This window comes from Lygodium microphyllum, chromosome 4 (assembly GCF_053477565.2).
Source record: "Lygodium microphyllum isolate KBCC chromosome 4, Lygodium_microphyllum_v1.1.10, whole genome shotgun sequence".
Taxonomy (NCBI): Eukaryota; Viridiplantae; Streptophyta; class Polypodiopsida; order Schizaeales; family Lygodiaceae; genus Lygodium; species Lygodium microphyllum.
In genome coordinates, this window is record NC_141138.1 from 169,272,303 (window position 1) to 169,284,620 (window position 12,318).

Sequence of the window (12,318 nt, forward strand, 5' to 3'; positions counted from 1 at the left end):
GCATTTACTACATTCCATGGCCATTTTTTCCTCTTTGTTGGTACAAGAGACATGTAGGTCACTTGATTTGCCAAAGTTGACGGAGTCCAAAAATTAAGGTGTACATATGTGGAAATAGACTACCACATTTACTTGCTAGCGCATCTATCAACACTTCATTCGGTTCATGTAGTACTTATTCAACTTGCAGAATTTAACCCCACAATGTCTCAATCCATTAGTTTGACACGGTATCGACACATCCATAGTAGGCCCTCGCTCTCCTCATGTCCTTTTGATCCATGTGGAGTTGTTAAGTTGGGACCATGACTTCGACTTACATATGAATGTGGTGTTTCAAGTTCACATTTGACTATTGTGTAGGTTCTGGCACGTACGCGTGGGTGAGGTCTTAGTAGGATGCCATTACCTCGGTATGTGATTAGTGTGCATCCACCAGCGGGCAGAAGCCCCCGGCTGCGATTTGAACACGAAAAAGGGCATCTAGTGCTCTTGTAGGTATGTAAAGGTAGTGTGTGTGCACAGGACGGCTGCCTGCGAGGGGAGCATAGGTACGTGTCTTATAATTTTGGCTGCTCCACGTTGTTGCGAGATCATCGATCAGTTCATGCACCAGTAGCACAACGACAACATGCACGCCTCACTGCGTATTGCTGAACCCGCTCCCGCATCACTTCTCTGCCCCGCTCGCAACGGCCGAAGCCTTGGATTCACTTTCATTGAAAGGATCTCCTGGTCTGCCTGTTCATTCTCGCTCGATCTCTCCTTCTCTACCCATTCCCAGCAGCACTGTGCGCTTGTTTGTTTTGGTGGCCGCAAACCAAATGATGTGAAAGAAAAAGCAGAGGAAGAAGAGGAGGAGAAGGAAGAAGAAGGAGGAGGAGGACAATTGGCCAGCAGGCAATTCGACCATATTTTAAACGAAAAGTCAGAAGAAGAAGTCGAAGCTTCTTATTCAGATCTCATCTCCGTGTCAGTTGAAAAAACAGGTCAAAACAAGAGGAGGTTTACAGTTTCTATCCCCATTGAAGCTCCCTTGGAAGCGGTGTGGAATGTCCTTACGGATTACGAGGGATTAGCAGAGTTTTTGCCTGGCCTCGCTGTTTGTGAACTACTGGAGCGATGGGAAAATGGAGCTCGATTATTTCAGGTTTGGCTTTGTATAGATAGGCTCTCTCTCTAAAAGCGTTCTCAAACAAAAGAACCTCAAGAAATGCAGATTGTTTAAAAGAAAACTTAGAGTTAAACATGTGTATAAGTCAAAAACTAAAGATATGCACAGCTGATTAAACGTGGATGCTATCCCATAGGGTTTTACAGAAATATTTTCACCAGGAGATTCCATCACAGAAGAAAAGATCCAGTAGCAGATGGATCACAGACTCAGAAGGGTGTCTTTTAACAGAGCCAGAGTGAAGGCAATATCCATTCTATTCGAAGAGGGAATAGTAGCCCGAATAGCAGTGACAGAGTCCGCTTTCCTCTTATTCTGATTTCTGTTTTTCACAGCTCAAGAAAGTGAACCCTCAACCGATTTCAAACAGCAGCATACAATAAGATTCACCCAGAAGAATCTCTTTCCAGGTTAGCATAGTCGGCCCTACATGGAATGAAGAGGTAGGGGACGGGCTAGATATCTCAATTATATTTATTAGACAGCCCAGTCACTATACAAAACCTTAAGAGCGTTTCACCAGTCTATATTGCTTTATCCAGACTGCTTTGTGTAGAATGAGCCAAAGACGGTCGGACATTTTAGCTTGAATGGTAGAGTCCCATATGGCCCTAAAGCAGAAGTCCCACCAAGCAGGCCCCCAGTTGAGGTATCATCTAGAGTTGATTTGTGTGCAAGCCAAGCAGCTGGGTCAGGCAGATCAGGAAGAGGGAGAAGGGGAACCTTACCATTCCAGTAGAAGGTCCTATGGTCGAAGGACCTTTTGTCTGAATGGCTTTGGCAATGCAAGGGTTACAAAAGTTGATTCTTCTAGGCCAGCTTACTTGGCTTAAGGTCAGCTAATTTTGCTCAAGTTTGAACTTCTCTCAAATCCTATCCAGGGGCAACCAATTACAGGTCTGAAAATCCCAGATATCCTCCATTGTGTAGTGCCATTTTCAAAAACCTTAAAGCCTGAATTCTACTGGTTCTCTGGCAAAGTGGGGACAAGAAGGCCGAACCAGACAGAGTCTTTACAGGCCCAAGGCAGAGCTACGTTAGCATTGGGACTGAGGGTGATTAAATCTTTTCACTTGAACTAGGCATTTCAGAGACCTTTTGACAGTTTGAGCAGTTACCTAAGAACACTTCACCCTGGTTAAGGCCGTAATAACAACATCCATATTCTTCCACCATTTAATGCTGATGACTGCAACACTTCTATGCAGCAGAACGGCCCAATCTTTCTCAACAACAAGAATGCTTTTGGCCACCCACTAGTAGCCATCTTGCTTGCTATAGCCATCAAGGTTAGAGAGCCCAAGGCCACTATTATTGTTTGGGAGGATGCATGTTTTCTAGGCCATCTTGTGTAATGCACTTGTACGATGTCTATGTTTGGATGATCTGAGTACGGTGGGATGACGTGGTTTCAATATTCACATGCTATTATGGGTCAAGATTATCATGAATACTTATAGCCATGGCCTGCACATGAGACAGAGTTAACAAAGGAGGACGTGTTAGCAGTCATGATTGTCATGCCTTGTCATCTCTTGCCTGTGAGCCTCAGTTTGAGCTAGACGAGGACTTTACAAGCTCTGACTTGTTAGTCACTTGTTTTGACGGAGGTGGTAGCTCATTCTAGAGCAGTCATTTTATTGCCTTTTTAGTGCATTTTCTCCTCTAGTTGGGATTTTGTGTGCATTTCCTGGGCAGTTTCTGCATACATCAGTTTCCCTCACCTGCCTGATATTGTTTAAATTTGTTGGCATTTTTCTATGCCTATCTAGCATTTTTACCAGCATTAAATGCTGGTTGGTCATATTTTAGGCCCAAATATTAGGTTGGCCAGATTTAGGAGTGTTTGGCTATTTATAGCCACCTCCCACTCACTTGGCAGATCATCTCCCCTTCTTCCCTTGTAGGTTTTGTAGGTGCACACTCCAACTCCATCATCTTCCTCCATCTCCAGTGGTACCATCATCATCAGCCTGATGTGTTGCCCTCATTGACGCTGTGGGCTGCATGCAAGGACTGATTAGTCCCCCTTTTGTATTCAGCATTTGTTCCTTATTCAATCCAGTTTTTTTAATTCTTTTCTTGCAGTCTTTCTCTGTTCCTTTGTCTTTGTGTTCGTGTTTCCTTTCTACTATGCACTCTCACATGGTATGAGAGCCTAAGAGAGACACAGGGCTGCTCTATCGCAGAGACCACCAAGACTATTGGGTGGCCTTGCCACATCAACGCTTTGCTGAAAACACAACTTTATGCTTGGAGGTGTCAGCTTTTCTTGAGCCAGGTCCCAACTCCCTCTCCTGCTGGAGGTGACAGGCTTCCTCAATTAGATGACAGTCTTTTGTAGCAAACACATATGTTTCTTGGTCAGCCGATAGCTCTTCCTCTACGTCAACTTCCTTATGATCTTGTAGTAGCCGTTTCCTCTTGTTTCGGGGCTGTCTATAGCTAAAATGCAAATTTCTTATGGGTGTCTTGCAAGATATTGAAGATGTCTTACAATTAGTTCTACAGCTTTGATAATACAGATGAGGAGTATTCTCATTACTTCTTTGAATGGTGGCGAGATTATCGCGAAGACCATCGCACGGATCGTAAAGAACGGAGATCACCTAGCCCGTTTGTTTGGGAATCTTCTCCTCCCGGTTCTCTCCATGTTTCACAGAAGGCCCGTTTTGCTTGTCTGCATATGCCATCCATGGATCCCTTTATACAAGTGCATGTACTCCCTTCTTTGCCCAAAGAAGACCGGCTTGATGGTTCAAACTACTCGCTTCGGTCGTGTAAGGTGGAGTGTATCTTTGATACCTTCGATCTTTGGGAGTTTGTTACTCACCCTAATCCTGGTCCAGTGGAGGATCCTATCATTGGATCATTGACGGATCGTGCAACCTTTATGGGATTGGCTTAATTCTAGAGCTTGACCTTTCCTCTTTATGAACTTACAAGATTCTATTCTAGTGCATGCGTGTAAGTTGCGGAAAGCCGCGGAAGTGTGGACAAAGCTTGCTTTTTTGTACCATTAAAAGATATTTTTTCACTAGATTACTCTCAAGAAGAAATTACAGATGCTTATTGTTAATAATTCGCTTTTCATGCAAGATCATATCATTAGGTTGGAGGATATGAGGGATGAGCTTGCATCCCTTGGCAGGATGATCTCTTCAAAGGATATGGCCATGATTCTTTTGACTCAACTGCCATCTCCTTGGTTTGATGTCTTCTACACCAATCTTTTTACATCAAGGACCCATGAGAAGCTTCTATGGGAGGAGCTTGTTTTGCTTGTTTTGGAGCATGACGAGTACGCCAAAGAGCTTGCCAATGGATCCAGCTTTACCAAAGCTTTTGTTGCAAGTTCGGGAGGGGAGAAGAAGACAAAAGGGAAGTCAAAAGCTAAACGAGAGGAGAGTTTTTAAGGCTCGGACTTCGACTTAGAGAAGCCCAAATGCCCCTACTACGGGAAGGGGACACATTTAGAGGAGAAATGTTGGAAGAAGTACGCTTACCTTTGTCTGGGAGCGAAGGATGGAGCTAAAATATCTAAGCCTTTTACCTCTAGTCTAGTGGTTACCCATGAGTCAATGTTCCTTCATATTGTTGAGTTGGAGGAGTATTCTTCAAAGGTTGCCTCATTTTTTGCAAGGCCTTGGCTGGTTGATAGTGGAGCTTCTAGTCATATGACTCCACAAGGTAATTTGTTCTAGGATCTATGCCATTTCTGAGGGTTTTGTCACTATTGGTGACACTGTATTGATGCTTGTTAGTGGTGGTGTTGGCACTTTGCCTTTGTTTCTCAACTGCGCGTCGAGCTCCCTTTCACAGGCCCTTTATGTTTCGGACTTGGGCTTTCCACTTCTCTCTATTTATGGTCTTACTAGGCTTGGTTGTCTTCACCGAGCAAGCCATTTGTATTGAGGATTCTTTTATTGGAGTTGTTATCATAATAGTTTGGCAGAAGAGCGGGCTTTACAAGCTTATGCAGGGTCCTTTGAGGCAGTTGTCTGTTGCTACACCCGGTCCTGTTTGTGCATCCTCCCCCATAGGGTCCTTCCCATCCCCCACCCTCTCCTCCGGTGGTTTCATTGTACCCCCCATCCCTTAGAGGTGGACAATCTTGGTGATGCAGTTGTGGATTTCTTGGCCCCTAGCGTTTCAGAGGGGGTTTTCTAGGATCTCGAGGAGCTTCTTCATTTGGCAGTTTTCCTCGACGGACTTCATCAACATTGGCATTTCTTTTGCCACCCCAAGATCCGTTTCTTCCTTGACCTTCTGCTACATCCAGGATTTGAGAGGGAGTGTTAGTAGTCATGATTGTCATGCCTTGTTATTGTTAGCAGTCATGTTTGTCATGACCTGTCATCTCTTGCCTGTGAGCCTCAGTCTGAGTCAGATGAGGACTTTAGGAGCTTTGACTTGTCTATCACTTGTTTTGACGGAGGAGGTAGCTCATTCTAGAGCACTCAGTTTATTGCATTTCAGTGCATTTTCTCCTCTAGTCGGGATTTTATGTGTATTTCCCGGGGCAGTTTCTGCATTCTTCAGCCTGCCTCACCTGCTGGACATTGTCCACCCTTTCCGGGATTTTTCTGAGCATTCCTGGCATTTTTATCAGCATTAAATGCTGGTCGGACATATCTATGGCCTCAAATTTCAGGTCGGCCAGTTTTTGGGTTTTTTGGCTATTTATAGCCATTTCCCACTTGGCAGTTAGTTGTATTATCATCTTCCCTCCTTCTTTGGCAGGTGCACACTTTGACTCCGTCATCTTCCTCCGTCTTCGGTGCTGCCGTCATCATCAGCTTGATTTGGTGCCCTCACAGACGCTTTGGGCTGCGTGCAAGGACTGATTAGTCCACAGTTTTGTATTCAGCATTCATTACAGTCAGTGCAGATTTTCTTCCTTCATTTTCTGCTTTCTCTCTCTCTCTCTCTCCCTCTGTGTTCGTGTTTCTTCTTCCCTTGCGCACTCTCACAATTATCTCCTGCCTACGAGCCTCAGTCTGAGAGTCAGATGAGGACTTTAGGAGCCCTGACTTATCTATCCCTTGTTTTGACAAAGGAGGTAGCTCATTCTAGAGCAATCATTTTATTGCCTTTTAGTGCATTTTCTCCTCCAATTGGGATTTTGTGTGTATTTTTGGGCAGTTTTTGCATACATCAATTTGCCTCACTTGTAAGACATTGTCCACATTTGTTGGGATTTTTTTGTGCTTGTATGGCATTTTTACTAGCCTTAAATGCTGGTCAGACCAACATTTAATGCTTGTCGGCCATATTTTAGGCCCAAATATCAGGTCGACCTGATTTAGGAGTGTTTGGCTATTTATAGCCACCTCTCACTCACTTGGTAGATCATCTCCCACTCCTCCCTTGCAGATTTTGCAGGTGCACACTCTGATTCCGTCATCTTCCTCCACTCCGGTGCTGTTATCATCATCAGCCTGATCTAGTGCCCTTGCTGAAGCTATGGGCTGAGTGTAGGGACTAATCAGTCCTCCTATATTCAACATTTGTTCCTTGTTCATTGCAGATTTCTTTCTTCTTTTCTTGCAGTCGCTCTTTGTTCGTTTGTCTCTGTGCTTGTGTTTCCTTTCTGTTGTGGACTCTCACAGGACTAGCTAAATGTAAAATTGTGTATCTTACATTGATCGGGCAAGATTGGATAGGTCAAATGGGCCAATGTTTGTAAAGAAATACTTGTCTATAGATCAGCCTTTGCACCCAGCCTATAGTGTCAATGAGGGCACAATATCAGACTGATGATGACGACAGCACTGGAGATGGAGCAAGATGACAGAGTGAGAATGTGCACTTGCCAAGGAAGGAGGATGATGATGTGTATGAGTGCTAAGTGGGGAATAGCTATAAATAGCCATAAAATCCTTAAATTGGCCAATCGAAATCTGAAAATGCCATAAATGCTAGCTGACTGTCTCAGGGACGTGAAATTTTGAGATGCTTTAAACTTGCTAAGCTATTAATTAAATGTGCAAGGCTGTTTAGCACATGTGATACACATGGCAGTTATTTCATGGTAATAAGCCAAGGACCCCGAGGATGGAGTGGGTGTCAAAGGCAAAAGTTGTGATAAGTTATGCTATCTTTGGGGTTATTTGCCAGTAAGTGTTAGTGGTGACATTAGGGACTAGCATTAATTAATTAATTAATACCAGTCTAAGGTTTAATAGAGCTTGGGGACTACTCCAGGTTATAAATGGCCTAGCCAATTCAATTATGGATGAGCACATTTAATTTTGGGCTAGGTCAGAAGGGCTGAAATTAATTTTTAGGATTATTTAATTATGAAAATTAATTAAATGACTGAATAATGCTGGAAAATGGGTTTAGAAGGCTACCACTCGGCAAAAATTCCCATGCAAACTGAGAAAATGTTTTTGGGTGGTTGGGTCTCAGCATTCAATCAATTTACAACTAGGGAGAGGAAGAAAGAGAACTCGTGGTCCATTTTCTGATCAGAATAGCAATTTGCTGCAGAAGACAGCCATCTAGTGTCCTCAATAGGCAGGGAACATGAGGGAGTCACCTTCCAAGGGCTGGCAACAACATTGCTGATCAAGAGACAGCATTTTAGAGGTGCCTGGTAGTATGTGACTGTATTAAATGCAAGCTGGAGCAAGCAACAGGCAGAATTTAGGGTTTTCTTGCAAAGAAAATCAGATTTCTCTCTCATCTTTCTCTCACATTCTCCAACCCATTCTCAGGAGATCTCAGCATTTCGTAGCCATTTTGACCAGATCTCAGCCGAATTTGGTGGATAGCAGAGAGATCTCTATTATAAACCCTAAATTTTTGTAGAAATTAGGGTTTGATAGCCACCTCAGGATCCGTGCCAATTGGTGAAGGCATCGTACATTGAATTCAGCACCTGAAATTTGTATAGATGCCAGCCCATTCATTGTGATTTAGGGTAGCATTTGGCCAATTGGTGGTTCCCTTAATGCAAGTCGTGGGTGAAAAATCAAGGGGCAATTGGACCGAATTGATTACTGATTGTTGCTATAGCAAAGAGGCTTTTTGGAATAGCAAAGGAGATTGTGAATCTTACCTTGTACTCATCCCATTAGCAATCAAGTTAAAGAAATACCGAAAGGGACGCTAGTTTTGGGGCTAACAAGGTGTCCAATGTTTGAGATTATTGAGGTAATTTGTGCATTTCAAGTTATATTCATTTGTTGATTGTTGTAGTTAAGTGCTTAATCAAGGAACTATCGCCCATTGGTTTCATGGTTCCATTGCCGGGATACCATTTAATCCCTTGATTTGGTGGGATCGAGGCATGTGATTGCAAGCCAAAGCTTTGTGCTAGTGTTGATTTTTGTTCTCAGCTGAGAAATTACAGCAATATGTCCTCATATAGTGAGATGCAATCAAGCAGTGATGATGCCTCTCAGTATAAACATTCACATGGAAATGAAGGAAATGCAATGTTTGACCTTGGACAAAGGCTCAAACCATGGACAACAAGTTGAAAATCTTGCAATTGGGCAAGATGTAGGGCCTTCAAGGCATAATGAGGTTGATGACCAGCAAAGTGAATCGGAATTTGATGACTAGTTTAAGAATCGGATGAGGACAGCAGTATATCTATTTGTTGAATTGGCAAAGGATTCTCAATTTACCCAATTTTTGAATGCTTCGAAGAAGGACAACAAAGGCAAGAAGAGGAAGACATCTTCTACACCTTTGGGATAGCAAGGTGCACTGGAGGTAATGCCAAACCCTTCATTTGAAGCTCCCAAAGATGTCAATGAAACAAAACAATTGGTACTTACGGGGCAAGAAATGCAAATGCAAGGCCATCATGGAAGTGCCAATCCAATGGATTTTAGGTAGCCAGGATATTTTGGTGGAAGCACAATTTTTCATGCTATGGTTGGACATGGACCGCATATGGGAATGTATGGTACAAATCCCCATGGTATATGCAACAACTAACACATGGTGTGCAAGGCCCAATAAGGTATGGCTGGAAATGTGCAAAACCCTATGTATGGTAGCATTGGTTTGATGCTTGGGACTTAAAGTAGCATGTTTGGTAATGCATTTGCACCCCTGAATGCTTATGGGGCTCAAGGAATGAGTGCTGGTTATGCGAATGCTTCGTTTGGTGTTGGTTTTGTTGTAAATTCAGCAAATGCACCCTTTTTGCAGCAGCTAGTGTATGATAACTTGACAGCCAAAGGGATAGCAAAAGACTATGATGAGGGTGGAAAAGCAGTGAAGTTTGAGTCCTTCAGTGGCACACAAGATGGACTAAAAGCTTTAACTTTCATTCAATAGTTTGATGTAGCCTATTCAAGGGGGAACTTTATTGAGTCCTCAAAGATTCGAAAGGTAGCCACTTTCTTGAAAGGGAATGGATTGCAGTGGTGGCCCACTCTTTTGATGCAAGGTAGAGCACCATCAACGTGGGTACAAGTCAAGCAAATGTCTGCATCGAATTGGTTACAAGTATCTTTGAGGTGGACATTATGACAGCTTGGAATAAGCTAGATGCTAAGAAATCTAAGAATTTGGAGCAATATAATAAGAAGTTTTGGGATGTATTACTATCTATTACTTCTTATCGCCCTGTATCCCTTCATGAGCAAGTGGAAAAATATGTTTGTGGACTGCCCAAAGGAATCAATAATTTTTGCATTAAATCCATTGTCTGGCATGTCTCAGCTCATAGAGATTGTTGCTATAGTCGATGCTTTGCTGCGTGGGAAGGATTCGAGCTTACTAGAGAGTGGGGAGAAGCCGAATAAAAAGTTGTTTGAGATTGAGAAAAGGGGCAGATCTGAAAATCAGCCTATAAAAAGGCCTAAATAGCAAAGAAAGGGCTCGAAATCATTGGCAAAACGTAAGAAATTAATGGCTGCAAATAAATGTTTTATTTGTGAACAGGAGGGTCACATTGCAAGGGAATGTCCCAATAGGTAGCAAGTTGGAAAATCAGAAAATTAGGGAGATTCTAAAGGAAAAAAGCCCAAAACATCAGTGGGATTGGTGCTTGATGTTCTTAGTCAGCACAATGATAATGCTATTGAATTGTGTAGAGCATGGGGCAAATTAGGGATCAACATGCATTGATTTTCTTTGATAATGGTGGATGAGCCAACTTTATCTTTGTAGACATGGCAACCCCTAGGTATTAGAGAGGATGAAATGGGACCCATGGGGAAAGTTGGAATGGCATGTAAAGGCCATGAAGAGCCCGTCACACTGCTCATCGGAGAGCTTTGGTTGCATATATAGGGATATGTGGACAACGAAGAGTTTTTCATTGCTCCACTTGAGGGTTGTGATGTATTGCTTGGTATGCCACGGTGTCACCGTATGCATGTAGTGATTAATTCTTGTGCAAAAGAGATCACTATTGAGCATAAGGGAAGAGTACTCACACTTGATGTAAAATTGAAGGTGAATGTGTCCCTGTTGTTGTACTTGCAGCTATCATTTCTAAAGTAATGAAAAATTATCTTTCAACGTGCTTGAATTTTACTAAAGATAAAGATGATAGTAAGAATGTTGGGAACATGTCTAAGTTAGAGAAGGATCGCATGTCATTTTTGAAAATGTATGCTGATTGCTTCTCTTAGTCACTTCCAAGGTAGCTATTGCTTAAAAGGCCAGATGATCATGGCATAGATCTTATCCCTGGAAGTAGCCCACCTAATAAGCCACCCTATAGAGTTAGTGTAGCCCAACAAGAGGAGATTATGAATCAGGTGAATGAGCTGCTAGAAAAAGGATTGATTCAGCCCTGTTTATCTTCTTTTTATTCTCCAATGCTTTTGGTGCAGAAAAAGGACGGTTCATGGCCTATGTGCATTGATTATCGTGCTCTGAATAAGATCACAATAAAGAATCACTTTCCGATTCCTCGGATCAATGATGTTATGGATGGATTACAAGGGGCAGCCATATTCAGCCATATGGTAGCACCAAGCGTAGAGAGTCAGAGTGTGCACCTTCAAAGGGGAAGACTAAAGATTGAAGAGTGTATGTGTTTGCCAAGTGGGGGGATGGCTATAAATAGCCATAAATGCAAATCTGGCCAACCTGGATCAATGGAGACAAAAAATGTTAGCCGACCAACAATAAATGCTGGTCATATAGAATGAAATAACTGTGTAGGAATGCACATAGGAAGCTGGAAAATAAAGAAAAATGCATCTAAACTACCAGAGCTCCTATGTCTCCGTCAGACTCTAACAGGAGCTCACAACCAGGAGATGATAGATTGACATGACTAACACAAGTAGGCTAACACCTCTCAAATCCTGGGAGTGTTTGAAGACCCAACAACCTCATTGTGATGAAGCATAGAAGCCTTGGGCAAAGGCTTTGCGAAGAGATTTGCTGCATTGTCCTCCATGGGACAGTAGGCCACCACCAACTTGGAATCCACGATCCGTTCTCGAACATAGTGATATTGAACCTCGATGTGCCTTGTGCGAGCATGAAACACAGGGTTTTGGTTTGTGGAGACTGTCGCCTGTTGGCTGGGGGTGCAAACAGGCAATATATCACCTATTTGGGCAGTAAGGGCAGGCTGAAAATCTGCATTTGGGAAATCTTGGCTGCTCCTCTACGATGAAAACTTGCTCTTCTGCAAGAAATCTTCAGATCATGTCCTTACTTAGGCGATGATATCATGTGAGAGTGCGCAATGGAAGAGAAACATGAACATAGAGAGAGAGAGAGAGAGAGAGAGAGAGAGAGAGAGAGAGAGAGAGAGAGAGAGAGAGAGAGATTAATACAATTACCTTTTACGAAAAGAGAGAGAGAGAGAGAGAGAGAGAGAGAGAGAGAGAGAGAGAGAGAGAGAGAGAGAGAGAGAGAGAGCAGAAGATGAGGGAGGAATATTGCGCTAACTGAAGAAGAATGCTAATACAAGGATGATGGACTGATCAGTCCCTGCACGCAGCCCAAAGTGTCTGTGAGGGCACTAGATCAGGCTGATGACGATGGCAATACCAAGTGCGGAGAGTCGGAGCATCGGAGTGTGCACCTGCAAAGGGGAAGACTGAAGTCTGAAGAGTGTGTGTGTTTGCCAAGTGGGGGGACTGGCTATAGATAGCTATAAATGCCCAAATTCTGGCCGACTTGCATTGGTGGAGGCCAAAAATGCTGGC

At 43.1% G+C, this 12,318-nt stretch overlaps 1 protein-coding gene across 3 annotated transcripts in view; it reads left to right on the plus strand.

The window, feature by feature from the left end:
* Positions 1-483: 483 nt before the first annotated feature.
* The window catches only part of LOC148037885 (Polyketide cyclase / dehydrase and lipid transport protein), a 77,355-nt gene continuing 65,520 nt past the window's right edge, over positions 484-12,318 (plus strand). Inside the window, exon 1 of one of the 3 annotated variants that reach the window (XM_087676849.1) lies at positions 484-1,150. In XM_087676849.1, coding sequence (XP_087532975.1) covers positions 632-1,150 — 519 coding nt within the window. In that variant the 5' untranslated portion in view covers positions 484-631. The remainder of the gene's footprint in view (positions 1,151-12,318) is intronic. The other 2 variants (XM_087676850.1, XM_087676847.1) reach the window with 2 other exon arrangements.